This window comes from Vicugna pacos, chromosome 3 (assembly GCF_048564905.1).
Source record: "Vicugna pacos chromosome 3, VicPac4, whole genome shotgun sequence".
NCBI classification, from domain to species: domain Eukaryota; kingdom Metazoa; phylum Chordata; class Mammalia; order Artiodactyla; family Camelidae; genus Vicugna; species Vicugna pacos.
The window spans coordinates 29,821,967-29,843,379 of NC_132989.1; the positions used below are offsets into that span (position 1 = coordinate 29,821,967).

General features: G+C 36.1%; 1 protein-coding gene across 2 annotated transcripts; it reads right to left on the reverse strand.

Moving 5' to 3' along the window:
- Positions 1–256: 256 nt before the first annotated feature.
- Positions 257–19,053, reverse strand: LYRM7 (LYR motif containing 7). 2 transcript variants are annotated; one of them, XR_012069645.1, is made up of 6 exons: positions 18,908–19,053; positions 13,665–13,737; positions 12,097–12,167; positions 8,030–8,111; positions 2,546–2,691; positions 257–394 (listed from the first exon to the last, which is right to left on the reverse strand). XR_012069645.1 is itself a non-coding variant. In XM_006213875.4 (5 exons), exons 1-5 carry the CDS (start codon positions 18,923–18,925, stop codon positions 324–326), a joined length of 315 nt encoding a protein of 104 aa, XP_006213937.1. In that variant the 5' UTR covers positions 18,926–19,053; the 3' UTR covers positions 257–323. The 2 variants fall into 2 exon arrangements, 1 of the variants encoding a protein (XP_006213937.1); XM_006213875.4 differs by lacking the exon at positions 2,546–2,691.
- Positions 19,054–21,413: the final 2,360 nt, after the last annotated feature.

Below are 21,413 nucleotides of genomic sequence, written 5' to 3' on the forward strand. Positions count from 1 at the left end.
ATAAGACCAAAACACTCAGCAAGGTCAAGGAGAAGTGAATATGATATACCTCCCTAAGCATTTATTTTACTTTATACAGTTTGATTTTCAGTGAAAATGAAATGTCTTCTTCTGTATTATTCTTTAGAAATACTTAACTGTGTTTTGCAGTTTTTAGCAATGTCCTTTCCAAAATGTGAAAATTAATTATGAAACTATACTTTCATTCATTCATTTTCAATATGCCAGTTCAGAGAAAAATTACCTACATTTCCAGGACGTTTGCCAGAGTTATATATTTTAAAATTAAAAATAACAAAGACTTGATTTTATTCTAGAAAAATTCATTGCTTCTGAGTTGGTGTATCACAATACGGCACATTTTCTATAAGAAGGTCTTTCCTAGGGACCAATTCTGAAAGAAAAACAAAAAGAATATTTAACATCATTAAAATTTAAATTAAATGCAAATAGACTTATTTCCCCTAAAATTTATAACAATAAAATATCGACTTTTAAAGTAAATCTTCCAAGTGATATTTTATTTCAGTTAACTCTAAGGTGGAATTCTTGATTTTAAATGGAGATAGTTAATAGGATTCTCATTTCAGACACATAAAAATATATGTGACCATCTTAACCTTTTATCATTTATTTATTAAATATAACTAATTAAAAAACTGAACAGAATTCAGCTAAAGCACATGGTCAGTATCAGATTACAGATTAATGATAATTAAAACTATCAACTGGAAAATTTGCTTATACTACCTACTACATAAAAAGTAAGCCACTGTCCCAATTTAAAGATTCCAAATTTTACAGAACAGTGGCTGTCACCTAGAGGTGTTCTGGGTGGTCACACCAATTGAAGAATGCTGCTGGAATTTAGTGGGCACGAGCCAGGGATGTGTGGGATAGTCTGGTGCAGCAAAGAACTATCCCGTTTAAAATGACAACAGAACCCCACTGAGAAACAGTGTTCAACAACAACAACAAATGTTGAGTCCTACGTAAGACATAATGCTGGAGTCAACTGAGGTAAAGCTCTTAAGATACAAAATTTTGAGGAGATAAATGATTTCTCCTTTTTTCTCCAGAAGAGCTAATTCCAAGTGAACTGTCATGATCAAAAAATGCTCACATCAAATTCTACAAAATAAATTGTCTATATTCTTCAAAAACAACATAGTCATGAAAGACAAAGACTGAGGAACTGCTTCAGATTAGGAAGACTAAAAAAACATGGTGAGTAAATGCCATTTGTAGGATCCTCAACTGGATCCTAGACCAGAGGATCCAATCTATAAAGGACACCATTAGGACAAGTAGAAAAATCTGAATAACAGAATTGAATCAATGTTAATATCCTGATTTTAATAATTATACTGTGGTTATATAAGAGAATGTCCTTGTAAATTTAGGAAATACAATGACATATCTTTAAAAAATATACCCTAAAGTATTTCTTCAGATCTAAAACCAAGAGGGCTGTTGATTTGAAAAATGCTGATTTGGGGACATAGGGGGAGGCGTTATGTCTGCAATTTATGTTCAAAAAGTTCAGGGAAAAAAAGGAAAGGAAAGATGATAAAGCAAATGTAGTAAAATGTTAGCATTTGTGGAACCTGGGTAAAGGAAATACACATATTCTTTAACTTTTCTTAAACCTTTTCTGTAAATTTGAATCATTAAAATTTTTTTAAAAGATTATTTCTAAAATGAATTCAATTCAAAAGGAAAACTGAAATTCTCTCTCTCTCACACACACACACACACACACACACAAATAAGTAATCTGACTAGAAATAATGCTCTTATGAGCCACATGGTAAATCTGGCTTACTGAAATGAAAACCAGTTAAATAAGTATTATTTAACCGTTTTTTTATATCTCACTGCTTCTACCAAATCTATGGAGCTTTCATCAGAAAGCAAATTATACTTTAGGTTTTAACTTATTAACAATGACAGTAAATTGTTTCACTTATCAAACATACATGTGCTTATATTTTGCTGGACATTACATCAAGAAATGAACATATAGGGGGAGGGTATAGCTCAAATGGTAGAGCACATGCTTAGCCCACATGAGGTCCCTGGTTCAATCCCCAGTACCTTCTCCATTTAGAAATAAACAAACCTAATTACCTCAAGCAAAATGTGTGCTTCTATAGCAAAAAAAAAGGAAAAAAGAAATGAAGATACAGAGACGTATGTCTCTTCAGTACAGCATGGTGACTATAGTTAATAATACTGTATTCCATATTTTAAAGTCCCTAAGAGACTCTTAAAAACTCTCTTTACAAGAAAAAAAAACTTGTAACTACATATAGGGACAGAATAACAAGACTTATTTTGGAGATCATTTGATCATTTCGGAATATATATAAATATACAATCATTATGTTGTATGCCTGAAACCAATACAATGTTATACATCAACTATACCTCAAAAAAAAAAGTCTCCTCAGTTTCACAGAGTTCACAGTCTAGTGGAAGAGACAGATAAACCGGAAGTCCAACAAATAGTGGTTTAAATAAGTAAGAGATTTAATTTTCTCACATATCAAGAAACACAGATGAAGGCAATCCTAGGCTGCTACAGGTCCTTAGTAACAGTATGGACTCAGGCTCTTTTTAAATTCCTGTTCTGCTACACCTCATGTTTGGTTTCCATCTTCATTGCTGCTGTCCCATCATATCTGCACTCTAAGCAGGAAGGGGGAAAAGGGCAAAAAGGAGAGTGCGAGTTTGGCCTATGCCTTTTGAACAGGAAAACAATAGGTTTATTGGAAGCAACATCCAGTAGACACTTGCTTACACTGGCCAGAAAAGAGTCACATGGTCTGGGAACTCACTTTTTTTTTCCTGCCTGTCACACTGCATCCTGAAAACAATTTTTTAGTTAGTAGGAAAGAATGAATATTGGAGAGGCAACAAGCAGTCCACACTTCTGGCCAGAGAACATGAAATATACACCCTTCTTTCCATAAAATACTACATCCATTTACTCCCTGACCTCTAAGGTCTGATCCAGATTCAAATCAAGGCTCTCTGGCTGATATGCTAGCCTTTCCATTAGGTCCAGCTGTGGCTCACATGGTAGGTATCTACTGGACCATAGTAAAGGGTAAACAGGATACAGCAATAAAAACCTGGAATGGAAAACACATGGTGGTCAATGCTCCACAGCAAATCCTAAATCCTGTACAGGAAGAGCAAGAACTCTTTGCTTTTGGCAAAGCAATAATCAGCCAATCTGGCAGTACTTAATCCGGTTTTCTGGGACACCCAAAGACTCTCTCATCCACTGTCCTCCAAGGCTCCAGGTCTGTTCTCTGGGGGATCCAGACAGGGGGATATTAGTGAAAATGCCCCTCTTTGAGGCTCTGAAGCTTTCATAGTCCACTTCTTGTTGATATGAGTTCAGGAAACCAGGGAGAGTCTTAAGAGTTGAGGAGAGCTAGCCAGGTTTGGGGTTTCTCAGCAATATCATTTATTCAAAAACTTTACAGGCTCTAGGTCTATTTTTTCCCAGTCATTTCCATGTACAAGTAGCTACAGGCAAACAACTTGACACAGTTATTAAGCATGAAGATTTTCATCCTTTGGTAATGGATTCTATGCTGTCCCATCTCCCTGACCCTTAGCTTAGTGGACATTTTTTAATGCAGTGAAAAACTATCAACCCCAGTGAGTAAACGCGTCCTTATAGTTGACCTTTGTCTGGCAAATGAGAAAGGCTTAGGGTACTGATTTTATTTCATATTAGAGCTCAGAGGCTTCCTGCATGTATTGCCTTCAGTTTTAGTGGATAAGAGCAACTGGCACTTTTAAGCCTGCAAGGCTCTAAATTATAGGACTCTCAATCAATGAGACTTTAGGATGTAGCAAGAAGTGTCCCTTAGCAAAGTAGTACTTCTTTCCATCTTTGCTTTGCAGACTGACTAGCTTAATCTGCATTAATCTTCTTTTTCAATATTTTGCTGAAAGCAGGAGGAAATAACCAGTACACACTGACAGTCTGGTTATTTCCCTTACTGCTGTAACTGTACTCCCAGAAGGCAGGAGGAGGGGCTGATCTGACATTCACCACTGCATAACAAGGACCACCAGCTTAGAGCCTGTAATGCTCAGGTCCATGTCAATACTACTTCCCTCTATCCCTGCCTTCCAGTCGACTAACTTGGCATTTTAGGTTGTGTAATTTTCAGTATCTCAGCTCTGGTGACAACTTCTTTTGTTCTTAGTTATAAGTAACAGATGCCTACTCTGGCTAACTAGGAATAAAAGGCATTTATTAACAGTTTGCTGGTCTAACTCACAGAATTATTGTGAGGGCTTAAGAATCAGGCAGGCTTGAGGCTAAGCTTCCATGAACAATGTCCAAAGGCTTACCACAGAACTGGCCTGATGACGAAAACTGCTGCTGCTTACGGAGCACAAGAAAAAACTACCACCATTTCTACCCTCAAGGAGCACAAGATGCTACACTTGACATGTTGCCAGAAAATCAGCTTTACTACATCTGTTCCTGCTACCACACCAGTGACACTTCTGGATCAATAACTTGACTGTGCAACCAATGATCTTAACTCTTGCCAGCAAAATAGATTCTGTGCCAAGAGTCTTTTCTCAAGATCATTTCTGAATACAGGTAATATGCTGCATCTATGTTAAAACATCTGTGCCTGAGCAGCAAGGGAAACTGAGGAAGTGAATATTCTAGATTCTATCTTGGGGATTTAGAACTCATAGAGATGAAAATTCCTGAAACAAAACAAAGATATTCAAAAATTGGTTCAGAAAATCTGTCAAATACTCATTCTCTATCTCTTTACACAATTTACCTTATTAGGTAAGCTTGGGAATGAAAAGGCACTCTATAGTTGAGTTTTTCTGAATTCACTTAGGCTGAACATATCACAGGTATATTTATATGTAGTATACTATTTTTCACTGTAATTTTGTTTTATTGACTAAAAAATTCCTAACTTTGCTCTCTAAATTAGATATCAAAGTACTGTAACAACATTAATTTAGGAAGTTGTCAGATCTCAGTAAGGAACTACACTAAGAACATGGTTTATTTCCTATACTTCAGGTTCCTGAAAGATTTTCTCTATTATGATCATATTAAATGTGTCATTTAAAAAGTAATTCCCTTAAAATAAAAATGCTTTAAGTAAATTATGATCCCAAATCAAATTTCAGGTCAAGATTTTAAAAAAAATAGTAATAAAAAAAAAGGAATACACAGGTCCAAACTCATTTTATGAGGCCAGCATTACCCTGATACTAAAATCAGACAAGCACACTGAAAAGAGAATTACAGGCCAATATCCTTGATGAACAAAGGTGCAAAAACCCTCAACAATACATTAAAAGGACCATACATTCCAAGTTGTGCATTTGTTTCCCAATTAAAAAAAATTTATCCCCCCCCAATATAGCGATTAAAGAATCAAATCTGTTCTATCTTGAGCCCACAGGCATAAAGTAGGAAAGAGATCCATATATATATATATATATATACACATGCACACACACACACATATATCCACATACATATATATACATATATATCTTAATAGAAAGAATGAGGCCATATTTAAGGTAATATAGTATTATATACTAATAATCATGTAAGAGTCAAAATTTTCAATCCTGTTGGAAAATTATCATACTTAAAACCAGGCATTTGAAATACAGTTATCAAATTCAGTTACATAAAATAACCTAAATTTTTATTCATGTAATAAAAATAATATTTAACTATAATTACTCACATAAAATTTTGGCTACACTACACAGAAGCTCTAAAGATTATTATTATTATTAAGATTAAAGCTAATGAGTACAAATTTTCAATTTAGGATTAGCTATCTTTACTGCCATTATAACACAGAAATAGGTGTACACATATACAATTATTTATTTTTATGACAAAGGTGACCCTACGCTACAGTAGGGAAAGAGTGGTCTTTTCAAAAAATGATGCTGGATCAACTGAATATTCAGATGTGAAAAAATAAATCTTGACTCCCACCTCGTATCACATACAAAAATCAATTCTAGTTGATAGAAACAACCAAATGGAGAAGATCAAACAATAAAGCTTTGGGAAGAAAGCACAGGAGAATCTATTCATGACCTTGCTTAAAACTTGCAAAGATTTCTTAAACAAGAATCAAAAGTATTAACCATAAAGAAAAAAAGGGATAAGCTGGACTACATTAGAGTTAAAAACTTCTCATCAAAACATAAAATTAGCGAAGTGAAAAAGCAAGCCAAAAAATAAAAGATTCTTCTAATACATATATCCAACAAAGGCTTTATATTCAAGACATATAAAGAATTCCTTCAAATCAATAATAAAGAGGCAGATAACTTCTTAGAAAAATGGGCAAAAGGCTTGAACAGCTATTTCATAAAAGAGAATATCCAAATGGCCATTTTAAAACAACTGAAAAGGTGCTAGTAATTAATTAATTACCAGAGGAATGCAAATTAAAATCACAATGTGATACCACAACATAACCACCAGAAAGGCTAAAATAAAGAGATGCACAATATCAAGAGCTGGTGAGGATATAAAGCAACTGGGGTTCTCAGATACTGCTGCTGGAAGTCTAAATTAGTCTAACTACTTTGGAAAACTGGTTAGCAGTATCTATCAAAGCTGAATAAACACATACCATATGATCCAGAAATTTCACTGCTAAATACACATGCACTGAAGAAAATGCATTATATATGTGTATGTATTTGTACATGTATGTGTGTGTGTCTGTGTGTGTATTATGCCAAAAGACACTTACAAGAATGGTCGTAGAATCATTATTCATTATAACCCCAAATTAGGAAAAAAACCAAAGGAACAATAGCAGAATGGATAAATTGTAGTATAGTCCAACAACATTCATGGAAATGTTGCTATACACAATAATAAAGATGAATCTCACAAATACAATGTTGAGAGAAAGAAGGGAGACAAAATAGTAATCCTATATGATTCCATGTATATAAAGTTCAAACACTTTTATTATACTAGGTTAAATATTGATAGTGTTAAAAGTCAGAACAGTGGTTATACTTGTGGGGAGGGGCTGACTGCGAGGAGCATGAGGAGGGGGCTTTTGGGATACTGGTTACATAATATAACTTGAGTGGATGCTGGTTGCACAGATACTTCACTTTGCAAAAATTCACTGGGCTATACTGTTACAAATTGTGAACTTTTCTGTTTGTATGTTGTTTCTATCGTTGTTGTTGTTGTTGTCATCCCCTCAAATACTTTAGGGAATGAAAACCAAATATTATGTGAAATGAGATTCTGGTGAAACCCCAGCAGAAGTCTGGAAGTATAATGGAAGATCCTCAACTATACTTCCATTTCGTATAGTCCCAATTCTTCTAAGTTAAAATAACTCTAATAGAATAAAAGATAAAGAAACAGACTTAGTCTAGGCAGGTGGTAAATCATACTAGGAAAATTAAGAATGCCAGATAAATATTACAGAAACAGTCATAAAGGCAAACCTCTGAGATATTTTGAAGAGTTTGAAATATGGCAAGAACTACCAAAAGGCTACACTGAGACACAAAATGAGGAAGTTTGAATATTGCAAAAATTACCAAGATGCTACACCAAGACCCAAAATAAGCAAAAGCTGTTGGAAAACAATGGTGCATATAGATTAGCTCAACACAGGGTTGCCACAAACCTTCAGTTTGTAAAAATGCATTACCTGCGAAGTGCAATCAAATGAGGTGTGCCTGTTCTGTCTCTGTAACTGTAGTTTTGCAATATAACCAGTGGTTAAGATTAAAAAGAAAAAAATAAATTAATAAAAGAAAAAGAAAAAAAATCTAGTTAAACAGTTGCACACTTCAGCATTTTAAAATATAGCCTCACAAATGTGTACAATATATACCACAATGTCTGGCAAAATCAAGCTGCTTTACTAATCAGCATAACATGCACTGCACTTGCTCCATTTTAAAACACACTGCAGTGGGAAAACACTTCTTTAATTTTACTTACTCAGCGTATTGTGGTCTGTATGAATACCTTGTATAACAGATGTTCTCAGTATCAATTCAACATCAGAACCTATTTTTATCAGCTGTTACAAAAACAAACAAAAAAACAAGAATAAATCCTACAGGTATTTTTTCAATGGTTTACATGAATGTGCTATTTTTGAAAACTATAGGTTTATTACAATTTCTTTTTAGGCAATACTTGCCCTTAACTTGTTGTAACCATTCCAATCCATACAGAAAACTCAGACATGTGTATAATTCTACCCTATATCTATCCACTATACTTTTTTTTTCCAAAACAGATTTAGAGTATTTTTGTTGTAATATATACTTTACCATGTGTTTAAAATGCATAGTTTATTTTGGGAGGGGTTTACCTCTCTTTTACTACAGAGCTGGATGTTCTGAACACTAGAAATAATATTGGATTAGGAATAAGAATACCTGAATTCCATCCCTGGCTCTATCATTAAGTGTATGGCCTTGGGTTTTTAATCTACTCTCTGAGTTTCAGACCTCATCACTGCAAAACAAAGAACTGGACTAAAACAGTGATTCTCAGAGCTATGGATCCCTGAGGGACGTTGAGATCCCTTCAGGGACCCATGAAGGCAAAACAACTTTCACAATACTAGAGCCATCTGCATTGTTTGAGTTGTGAACAGAAGTAGAGCTTTCACTTTTGAGTATCATTTTTACTTGAATGAACCACTGATACAAGGTCCGATTATTCAGACTTGGGTATTTGGCAGACATTTTTGTGAAAATGGGTGAAATGAGTATGTCACTTCAAGAAAACAACTGACATTATTTCTTAACAATGATAAAATTCAAGCTTTCAAGAAAAAAATCAGAATTCTGGAAAACCTGTACCTTCCACAACAAGCTCAACAGCCTCTCAATACTTAAGATTTTTTCTGATAAGATAAATATTAACAGATATAATTTTAAAATATTACATATTGAACTATGTCAACTTTTGGAAGATCCTTTGGTGAACCTATATTTCTCAAATCATCAGTGCATGATGTTACAAAATCATACATGAGTAAAAGATCCAAAGGGAAAGACAGATTAAAATCTATTGCTCTACTACATGCAGACATGAGGGCATGTGGGAAAAAAATATCCTAGGAAGAAGCATCAGCTTAAGTGCCCTGAGACAGGGAAGTTCTTGGTAAATTCAAACATCCTCAAAGAAGGAACTGAGATTGTAAGAATGAGAAGTGTGGTGAGTTGAGGCGGGAAGTTAACAAGGGTCAGACGATATAGTATTATTAGTCATGGTAGGTGGGACTTCAGATTTTACTTGAATAAGGTGGGGAGCCATGCGGGTTGTGATTAGAAGAATGATAGGACAGGCCTTTAAAAGTATTGAGAATAGGCTGTAGCAGGCCTCTCTAACAACCCAGTGAGAGATAATGATGGCTTGAACCAGGCAATAATGATGGGGAAGATGAGAAGTGGTCAAATTCTGAGTACATTTTGAAGGTTAAACCAACAGGATTTGCTGCCAGATTGGATGTAAGTATGAGAGAAGGAAAGCAGTAAAGAAAGAGATTATCTGTTTTTGGTCTGAGCACCAAAAGGAGGGAGCTGCCATTAACTGACATGGAGAAGGCTGTAGCAGAGCAAAGCCTTACCTCCTGACAGGCTTGAGAAGGGGTTTAGAGAAGGAAAAAAAAAAACTGGTCTCTTCATCCACTGGAGGTGCATAAACTGAGTTGAGTTCTAAGTCTAAGGCTGACAACAAGGCTAGACGAGAAACAAGAGATCAGGGGAGATCTGAGGGAATGAGAAGGATGTGGTATGTATGAATCCTGGACCCTCCCCACTAAGGAATATATTTATATATATCCTGTGGACTAAAAGATAACAAGCTCCATTCTGCAACTAAACTTCAAGGAAATTTACCACTTGCTGAAGTATAATATCAAAGAATATTCATAATTTTTTGAAAAGGCTAATATATATTCCTACCCTCTTCCAACTACATATATGTATGAGGCTGAATTTTCTTCATATAATTCAATCTAAAAATCATGTTGTACCAGATTGAATGAGGAAGAGGTCTGAGAATTTACTGACTTCTATTAAGCTAACATTAAAGAGACTTGCAAAAACATAAAACAATGCCATTCTTCTCACCAAATTTTTCTGAAGTAGTTATTTTTCATAAACATTCTATTTGTTAACATGTAATGAGCTTATTATTTTAAAATTATTTAACCAATATATATTTTTAAAATTTCTCAGTTTTAAATTCTAATATGGTAAATATTGATAGGTATAACACATAAATAGCACTTTCTAGAATTGTCAATTTTTCAGAAGATAAAGTGGTCACGAGACCAAAAAGTCTGAGAGCTGCTAGTTGAGAGGCTGCCTAAGATTCCTTTTGGCGCCAAGATTTCATGAAGCCTCTAACACACGACAACGTAATTATCTAAAAACTACTAAATATTTAATATATGCAGAGTTACCAAAAGTACAAAATATATATTTATATATAACGAATATCTAATTTCTAGATTGCTTAATGTTAGTGCTCTACAAGTGAAATGCATTTGGGAGATTGTAGTTCATTTTCCCAACTGGTCAATAAAAACAGATCTCAATTAAAATTTAAAATCATGACTTCAAATTTTAAAAATAGTCACAAGTATACCTCAGAAATATTGTGGGTTTGGTTCCAAATCACCACAATAAAGCAAATATCACAATAAAGTGAGTCACATAAATTTTCTGGTTTTCAAGTGCATATAGAAGTAATGTTTACAATATACAGTAGTCTATTAAGTGTGCAATAGCATTATGTTTAAAAAAAGCACATCCCTTAATAAAAACACTTTATTGTTAAAGAATGCTAACCATCATCTGGCAATGCAGGTTTGCCATAAGCCTTCAATTTGGAAAAAAACACAGTATCTCTGAAGTGCAATAAAGCAAAGCACAATAAAATGAGGTATGCCTGTACCATACTGTTTATTACTCAGTCTACTGAAGAGCAAAGCAGTACAACTTTGGTGTATACCGTTCAACTTCTCTTCAAGTCATGACTTGACTATAATGTCTTCTTAACTTCTGCCATGAATAAAAATTACATAGTCCCTGTTGGCCCTACCATATGCTTAAGAGAAATCTTTCCCTTTTTTTAAAATTTGAGAGATAGAAATACTTAGGCTATCTCATTTTGTCTCATTAGTTTGATTATTACAGATATTTACTATTTCAAAAATAGCATTTTTCTCTACTAAGTATAAACGTACTTGTATAAAAAATTTTTTTCAATGTGTGGAGATTCCACTAAATATGGAAGGATTTCTCTAATTTGTAACTTCCTCTTTGCCAAACCAATTCTTTGAATAATAATTACCCTTGCAAATTATTTTTCTTTTTCACTTTCTTCCTAAAGGCCCTTTCCCTAAATATATACAAAGACAGCACAAAGTTAGACACAGGAACACTTAGGAAGCAGTGTTCCTTCCTAAGACAGAGGCAATGTATACAAGCATATGATTTTATGTAGGGAAAGAATCATTGTGCACTTTTTCAATAAACATGTATTGGGAATACCAGGGAACTCACAGACTAGTGTAGTAGACTGCCTTCAATCATGGCAAGAGACTAAAACAAAAATAAAGAAGGCAAAGCAAGAATAGTTTATAAACTCTGGCTGGCTAACTTACACAGTCAGGATAGGAATTAAAAAAACCAAAATCTGTCCACTTAAGCAAATGAGCAGAACTGAGGGAGTTATCACGACACCCACTCTCCTTAGTTTCGGTCGCTTGCCTTAGATGAAGACAGCGTCTCTGTGGTTTCTGGGTTGGTTCAGCTGTTCTTGCTTTGATCAAGGCTATACTCATGCTCTTTTCACCAGGCAACTTGCTGTCTTACAGGTACCGGCAGATGATCCAGAGAGGTAAGCCATACCAAACAGGTTTTATTTCATAAAAGATTTTATAAAAAGATTTTTCATAAAACTTCTCTTTTTAATCATTTCCTCTAGTTGCTAAGAAAATGTATGCATTTTATCATAATTGAAAAATTTAAGTACTGTACCTCTTCTATTTTCTTAGGAGAAGTTTCACTTTTATTACATTTGAATTCTTCATTTATCTTTATTCTGGCTGCTAGAGAAAGCAAATATATATAAATAGTTATTTGCTTTACAAATTTATAATTCCTGCCTCAATAATTTACATGTTGTTCATCATACTATGATACTACATGCTATATATACATACATCTACCATTTTCTAGTAGAGAAAGTAGTTGTGCCCCATGTAATACAAAGTATAAAAATAAGAAATTTATACATGAAGTCTCTTGGAGAGTTTTTGACAGGCTGGTAAATTTGTAATTAAACCTAACATACACTTTTAACACTCGTTCATATTTTTGTTTCCTGCTTTTTATTTCCAGTTTCCTTTGTGAAACCTCTAGCTATGAGACTAAATTCAATTTAATACTTTATTTCTGTAAATCTAAGGATTTAAATTAAAATGCTTTTTTTCTTAGACAGCAAAACTCAATACATACAAGTATGTTAAACTACACACATACATACACACACTTAAAATGAAGATATAGCGGCAAAGAGGATATATAAATAATTTTGAGTGCCTTTGCTGACAAGCAAAGAAAGTGAAAAATAAAACTTTTATTCATATGTACCACTGAGACTTTGGCATTATTATAGCAGCATAATTTAAGACAACTGACAGTTTGTCAGCCTCATTGTGTTGCTATGAACATTTAGTGAAAGAATTCATGTAAAGTGCTTAGTAAATATGCAATGTTAGCTATTCTAATAATTATTTCACTTAAAAACATTTAAAGCAACAAAAATATGCTATGTTGATGGAGAATAGCCATAAAACCTTTCTTCTGGGCTCAATACATTTCAGTATGTAAGGTGGTTAAGAGTTTGGGCTTTGGGGCCAGACTGCTTAGGCTAAATTCCTGTTTCTACCTCTTACTAAATATGATATGACACAAGTCTCTTCACATTTTGTCAGTTTTCTCATCTGAAAAAAATAGAAATTATAATAGTAACTACTTCACAGGGCTGTTACAAGAACTAAATGAGGAATTTGTGTAAAGTACATACAATATGAGGCAAATACTTTAATATTCAAGAAATTATTTTTGGTGAATTATGAAAAACTTGAGTTCCTAGGGACAACAGGGACACTTTACCTATTTGCCCTTATAAAGAGGTTTAGAAATGTGTGAGGATTAGAACTGAATCTGACCAACACAGAACCTAAGCTTTAGAGCTCCGAGTTCTAGATAAGACAGACTCTGGGCCTAAAGAGTGTAAAGTTTGATTTTATAATTGAAAAATGAGTTTCATGGCTTGAACATAAAGCAAGCAACAGAGCACACTGAAATTCTGATCCTATTTTCCATGATTCTTTGTGAAAACTTGATCTTTTAAAATTTTTTCTTTAAGTAGATACATCTCAAAGAAGTGTAATGTAAACCAATCCTTATAAAACAAAACACTAGGGCTAGATAGTGAAGGTCATTCCCTAAGATAGGTATTGACCATACAGGGTCTCTTGGATATATAAGCACCCATGTGAAGAATAGACTTGCTCGAAAGGAGCAAAAAATAAACTTACCTTCTAGTGCTCTGGCATCATTTTTAAAAACTTGTTGTCTGGTCCTGTGCAATGTTCTAAAGAGCTGTAAAACCTGTAAAGAAAATCAGAATTCAGACCTCGAAAGAAAAAATTTCCCATTTTACATAACTACAAGGATTAAAGAGGATTTTGTTTGTTTCTTAGACTATTGTTCAAAATAGCTGGTGAAAACCAGGGTTGGCCAAAATAACTTGATTACTTATCTTTAAGAAAAATAGCTCTATGTATTTACAAAAATAATACAAAATTATCTTAAACAAAACAAGGATGGTTAAAAAGTTAATGATTCCTAGTGATCAGTTTGCTAAAGTAACCAACTTTACTAGTCCGGCATTTTTTTTCTCATTTTTCTTAAATACTGAGCCCTTCATCTGCTCTTAAAGTTATACACACATACACATTAACTCATGAATAGATTACATCTTAAAAGAGCCCAGAAGAAAGATGTTTCAGATAATTTAGGCAAGTTTAATTGTGATTTCTTGAAAAAGAAGTGAAATGGTGACATTTTTGAATACTCTAAGATTATGCTTGGAAAAAAAAGATGAGAGAAAAGAACCTGGCATTTTGGTAGAAGACATATTGTAAAGAGGTTTTAGTGATAGGCTGATGCCACTTCACACTTCTTAAGTCCAAAAAGGTAGGTATTCAATATCGTTCCTCCAATAGTGCTCTTTCTCCTGTCTTCCCAATTTCACCTATGGAAAACAATCGATTTCTGAAGCCAGAAATCCCTAAGTCATTCTATAAATCCACTTTACTTTTCATGTAGAAACTGTAGGAATGGCTCTCTAATCTTCTGTATGTTCTCCATCACCCAAAGTTCAGGCCTTTTCCTATCTCTTGCTTAGACTACTTACAAAGATTTGTTACTCTGCCACCATTTCCCCTTTCTCCTGGTCCATTCACCAGAAAATAATATCTGCCCTTCACTGAGTGTATCCTGTGTGCTAGGCACTCTTTTAAGTATTTTACATATATTAGAAAACCTATAACATCAAAAGCAGACAACAAAACAGAAATAGGAAAAAGGGAGAAGACATAAAAATAAATCAAACTGACCAGCCACAATAAACTTCCTCAGAAATATAAGTTATTGCAAACATGGAATAACAACAAAAAGAAGTTACAGTAAAATTTAAAAGGAACATTTGAAAGATGCCCCAAAGCTCCTAAATATCAAATGAGTGATAGCAAAGATACGTTGAGAAAAACTGCCCATAAAGTACAATAAAAATTCAGATAGAAATTGAGGGGAGAAAGGATAAGAAAACTAAAAGAGTAGTCCAGATGGCCCAATAGTTACCTGCAAAGGATCTCCAAGAGAGAACAGAGAAAACAGACTCTGCCAAGTGCCCAACACAAAACCCATGCCACAGCATATCATAACGTAAGTTCAGCACAATGCTAAGCAGGAAAAATCTTGGAGGGAAAAAACAGTTCACGTATAAAGGACAGAAAATCAGAATGGCATCTCACTTATAAACAGCATCACCGTAAGAAGACATCTTTTAAGTTTAAAAAAAAAAAAAGATTCAGCTTAGAACACCATACAAAGCCAAACTATCACCTAACTACAAGGACAAATAGACATTTTCACAAATGCAGTCTCTTATCTGCCATACACCCTTTCTTAGAAAGCTATAGAAGACTATGCTCCACCAAAACAAGGGGATAAACCACAAAAGAAAAAAACATGGGAATGAGGGAGACAGGTGATCCAACATGAAAGAGGCAGAGATGATGATGAAGGACAAATACAGGTTAGCATCTGTACAGCCAGCATAGAAAGCAACTAGTCTGGAATACAGCAGAAGGCTAAACTGCTCCAGAAAAGATGCTGCTATGGAAAACATAAAACTGATAGACCTCAGTTTTGCTCAGAGTTTGGGAAAAGATATGTAGGAAAGTGATAATAAAAATAAGGCAGTTGTTAACTTCTAGAAAAACCAAGAAAGCAACATAATCATATATTTATATGAGAGGGCTCAGCTATGGACAAGTTTTGTAGAGCCATGACAATATCAAAGATGAAAACTGATTCACCAAAGTTTGTACATTAAGAGAAACAGGGCATTAGAAGGAGATTAGTCCTCAACTTTCACAGTTAAAAGTCAATAAGGAAAGGGGGAGAGGCAGTATAAGGGAATTAAGTGGTATGAACTATCAGGCACAAAATAAGCTACAAGGATATGTATTATACAACAATATAGCCAATATTTTACAATAACTATAAATGGAGTATAATCTTTAATAATTGTGAATCACTATATTGTACACCTGTAACTTATATAACATTGTACAAATATACTTAAAAAAAAAAAAGACAGTCAATACCATGTATTGGCAAGGATGTGGAAAACCTGAAACTCTTAAATATTGTTGGTGGGAACATAAAACAGTGCATCTGCATTGGAAAACAGTTTAGCAGTTGCTGAAAAAGTTAAACAAAGAGTTATCATATGACCCAGAAGTTCCATGCCTAGGTATATAACCAAGAGAAATGAAAACATATGTTCACACAAAAACTTGTACATGAATGTTCACAGTAGCATTATATATAATAGTCACAAAGTAGAAATAACCCAAATGTCTGCCACCTCATGAATGGATAAATAAAATGGTTCATCCATGTTGTTATGGCTTGAAATATGTCCCTGACAAAAAGACATGTTGAAGTCCTAATCCTCCATACATGTAAATGTGACCTTATTTTGGAAATAGGGTCTTTGCAGATACAACCAAGTTAAGGTGAATCATTAGAGCAGTCCCTAATTCAATATGACTGGTGTCCTTAAAAGAAGAGGAAAATGCCATGTGAAGAAAGAGACACACAGGGAAAAGACCACAGGTGAAGATGGAGACAGGGACTGGAGTGATACAATAGCAAGCCAAGGAACACTAAGGTTTGTTTGATGGCCACCATCAGAAGCTAGGAAGAAGTCAAGATTCTACTGAGAGTTTTAGAGGGAGCATGGCTCTGCTGTCACCTTGATTTCAGACTTCTAGCCTCCAGAATTGTGAGACAATAAACTTGTTTTAAGCCACCCGATTTCTCGTGATTTGTTAGAGCAGCCATAGGAAACTAACACCGATTTTACTACCCGGAAGTGAGGTCCTGCTGTAACAAATACCTAAAACTGTGGAAGTGGCTATGGAATTGAGTAATGTGTAGAGATCAGAAGAATGTTAAGGTGTTTGACCTCAGTGAAAGCTGAGATTGTCTTAAAAATATCGTTGGTAGAAATAGAGGCTTTAAAGGTGGCAGAACACCATAGAAACCAGGGAGTTTAGTATTAGAAGTGTGGTGAAGGACAGGCTTCATGGAAGAAAGTGAGAAGTCAGTCAGTCTAACCATTTTACATGGTACTTTGGGAAGAAAGGAAAGTGATTCCAGTAGTACAACAACCAGTATCCTTACTTTAAGGATAGTGTAAGAAAAAGAAAATGTCATCATTACTGCCTTCAAACTTTTATTAAAAAGTAGAAAACTAGATCACAGACTATCTTCTCTTCCTCATTTACTTACACTGATTGGACAAATTCAGGCAGTGTATAACGAAATGTAAATTCTTAACAATTTTATCAGTTTGAATCTGACATTACCACTTATGGTAAGCTTAGACAAATTCCTTAGCCTTTTTGCCTCAATTTTCCTGAAAAATGGACTAAGTTGGAGGGTGGATGATATAATTTCTGTACTAGGATTCACTTTAGATAGTGATTACTCACCTCTCTCTTCTAAGTCTGGGTAATATGCCCCTCCTGAGTACATTCACAGCAGTGGGCACTTAGTACAGTTTTTGTTAATTAAAGGCTTACTTGCTATTGTCCCCTACTTCCTCAAAGGCTTCTCAGTCACCTTTGTATCTTCCTCACTTAGCACAGGTGTCTTCTACACATGGTAGTTCTAAACGTTGTGTTTTTGAAATGAATCCTATTTAATTTCATTCGTATTCAAGTTTTCCAAGCAACTTTCCACTTTAAGTACTGTCCATATGTTATTTCCTCTTTACAGAATATTCTTTTCTCTCTTCTAGCTAATTTCTAATCACACTTCCGGTCTCAACTTAACTTACACTTCTATGAGAAAATTTTCCCCTCCCTCCAGATAGGCTAAATCCGTTATATGCTCACAAAATACACTATATTTTCAACTCAATTCAATTTAGCATTTACTAAACTTGTAATTAAGTTATCGTTTAAAATCCCCTACCTATTAGACTTCTACAAGAAGGTAAAGGTGGTCTCTTTTTTGTTACATCCACTATGCTCACCAAGTATAGGTTAAATTCTGCCTGTTATGTGCTACTGATAGCTATTATGGACACACAATAAGTTTTTGGAATGATTAAAGCATTACAATTCTGTTTCTATTGGTGCTGTGACATGTATTAAAATGTGCTAAGCACACCCAGTTCAGTAGTACCACTAAGTACTGCTTGGTGGTTTCCTATTATTGACCAATCTTATGCATTGCTTTGCCTCACTGTATTGCAGCAGGCCATGTCCCTTTTCCCATGCCAATGTTCTACCCAGTGACAAGGACAAGTCTCAATCGGCCATATTGGTATTTAACGTTAGGGATGGCTGGTCCCAGGGAATTGTACACTGAACATGAACGCACATCAGTTTGACGAGAAATGAATGCGGGGCCAAGTCCTAAGGGATTTGACTCCGACCCCTGCAGGGCCATCACTTCCCAAGCTGGTCAGAGCACTCAGGTCTCGCGAATCTCTGCTCTGTCTCGCCAGCGTTACTTTTGGCAAGTGATTTTGCCGGGACTCAGCTTCCTTGGTTCCCAGACGTCTGCGCACCTTCTGGTTATCTGAAGAAACCTTTCACCCCATCGGATGGCTGCAGCGCAGGGCTGCCTTGGTGTCTCGTACACTTTCCAAGGATGTGAAACGGGTCCCTCACGCAAACACGCGGTGTGGAGAGGGAACGGGGTCAGAACTCAAGTCGCAGGCTTGCATCGCGGGTAAACACGGATAAAACCAGTACACTATGTAGGAGGAGCCCGGTGCGGTCCTCCCTCCTCCACACCTACATAAACCCCCTACTGCCCTTCGGGGTCAGTCACGGGCTCCTCAGGTGTAACGGCCACACCCTCCGTAGAGGAACCTGAACCCCAGCTTCAGAGACTCCAGACTCCGTTCGCAAGGCCGCGCTCTTACCCTCCCCGTTTACTTTGCACCCAACCCCTCCCGGGGCCCTGTCACCTTGGCCGCCTGACCCATGGCTCTCCTCACCGCTGCGGCTACCTCTCCAGCGGTCGAGTCGCCCCGCTTCTCGACAACCAATCACCGCCTGGCGTGGACGGTCCAACCCCTTCCGTCGCCACAGTCCTATCGCACCACAACCAATCACTACGCAGCACCTCCTTCGTAGCCCCGCCTTCCGTGAAGGGACAGGCGAGAGGAGTTACTAAGCCGGTGCCCTCTGGAAAAATCGCGAGAACCCATCAAGACCAATTACAGGAGAGTAAACGAACGGAAATCACCTGGACGCCATGTTACTTAGGGGCACAGTCACTTCCGGCCATATCCGAGGCAACCTCTGGTGGTGGAGTGTGGCTTGACATTTAATGTGTGGATTCCATACCTTTATGCCATTACCTCCTATTTGGGGCTTGGGGTTATCTATTAAGGAACCATTACTTTAACGTTTCCCAGTTGCAAATGTGTCATTGCAAAAGTGCATAAATAAGGACCAAGCCCTGACAGCTACAGCAGGCACTGATTGGAACGTTGACTCCCCAAAGCGCTAATCTTACATTATCGCACTTCATTTCGCCAGAAGGTGAGGTTGAGTTACTTGCTAATGACCACCCGGCTAGCAAATGGAGGTCTGGGATACAAGTCCCTCTGACTGACCTGAAAGCTTATTTAGTCTTACCCTCTACATATCGTGCCTACTCAACTTGCCTAACTCCTTGGTTTTGCTAGTCAAGATGTTGTAAATGGATAGTTTATTAGCAGCACCTAGATTATAAACAATCATAAAGCATTTAAGTACATTTAATTTATGATTTTGCAAGCATCCAGAAAAATCTCAACCTTGTTCCCATTTCATAATCACCTTTTTCCTTTCCGTACCCCCACAGGTTAACTTTTAGGGGAAATTGACTTTTTTTCAGGTTAATTTTTAGGTAAAATTGACTTTTTATTAGGGATGAAAGAGTTGAACTAATGGATCTCTAAGACCCTTTTCCTTCCCTGTGATTTATGTCATTTTAAAGAATATTGCAAGGTAACAACTGACTTTTTAAAAATTAAAATGCATTAGATTTGTGAAACTTTAATATGAGCAATTAATTATCGAATACTGTCTTTTATACAGGAAACAATAAATTAGATGATCTTGTGACACTGCATTGTAGTGCCTTCCGATTGCTAATGAATGATTCAAAGATTTATTTTCAGTTTCAGTTTAGAATCATAGCCCAATTTCCTGAACACATAATTTATTGTTATAATTTCTGGGTAACCAGAGTCCTGTATTCAGTTAACCAAAAATATTTATCTGACAATATTGGAAAGTATCGTTTCCATGGTGCCCAAATCAGTTCAGTCCTGATGCTTTGCTACTCTTAATCGGTATGGTTCCTTAAGCTGTTCCGTAAATGAGGTGACTCTTTTGGTTGTTCTGGGTGTGTGTCCTGGTTTGCTGGCATCTCAAAGTGCGGGAGCCAGAACTGAACAGGAATTTCAACATGTTCATCATGTAAGGTCATGGAGCTATCTGGTAGACAGAATTATGACCTCCAAAAGATATCCCTATATAAATCCTAAGAACTTCTGAATATATTATTACCATATATGACAAAAGGGACTTTGCGGATATGATTAAATTAAGGATTTTAAGACAGGGAGATTATCTTGGGTTGTCTGATGGACCCAGTGTAATCACAAGGATCCTTATAAGTGGAAGAAGGAAGCAGAGTCAGGGAGAGGTTTGCATATGCTCCTCAGCTCGGGGCTTTGAAAGTGGAGGAAGGGGCCACAAGCCAAGGGACACAGGTGGCCTCTAGAAGTTGGAAAAGGAAAGGGAACCATTTTCCCTAAGAGCCTCTGGAGGGAATGCAGCCCTGCTGACATCATGATTTTAGCCCAGTGAAACCCAGTTTGGACTTCTAACTTCCAGAATGCCATTTGCTTGCGGCCCTTTACATCTTCAAAGCCAAGAGTGGAGCATCTTCCATCTTTGACTTTCACCCCTGCTTTCATCATCACATCTCCTTGTCTTGAGTTTCATTCTGCTATTTCCCTCTTTCATTTAAAGGAGCCCCTGTGATTATATTGGGCCCACCTGAATAATTGAGGCATCTCCCCACCTGAAGACCTTTAACTTAATCATATCTGCACAAGTCCCAGGGATTAGGTCATGGGAATCTTCTGCCTACCATATCCAGTTTGGGTGAAGCTGGTCAATAAGGATGAAAGGAAAGGAAATGAAGGAGGAGATGCATCCATGGGTTTGATCACTTAAGAGCCCTGTAAGCTTAGGTCAATATTTTATGTTTAATTCTGTGATGCAATCAAAGCCTTACCAGAAGGAGAGTGACAACATGACTTATATTTTATAAAAATCATTTTGGGTGCTATATGGTAAGTTGATTATAGTGGCAGCAGATATGCAAACTAGGAGGTTCTTGAAGTACTCCAAGTGAGATAAGATAGTGACTTGGATTCGGATGGTAGAGTAGAGAAGTTGAGAAATGATTTG

Excerpts from the sequence above, each read along its gene's own strand:
- LYRM7 (XM_006213875.4), bottom strand. Across the intron at positions 12,168-13,664 it reads TGATGCCAGAGCACTAGAAG|CAGCCAGAATAAAGATAAAT; the intron begins GTAAGTTTATTT and ends TGCTTTCTCTAG. Across the intron at positions 395-8,029 it reads TACAGACCACAATACGCTGA|AATTGGTCCCTAGGAAAGAC; the intron begins GTAAGTAAAATT and ends TTTTTCTTTCAG.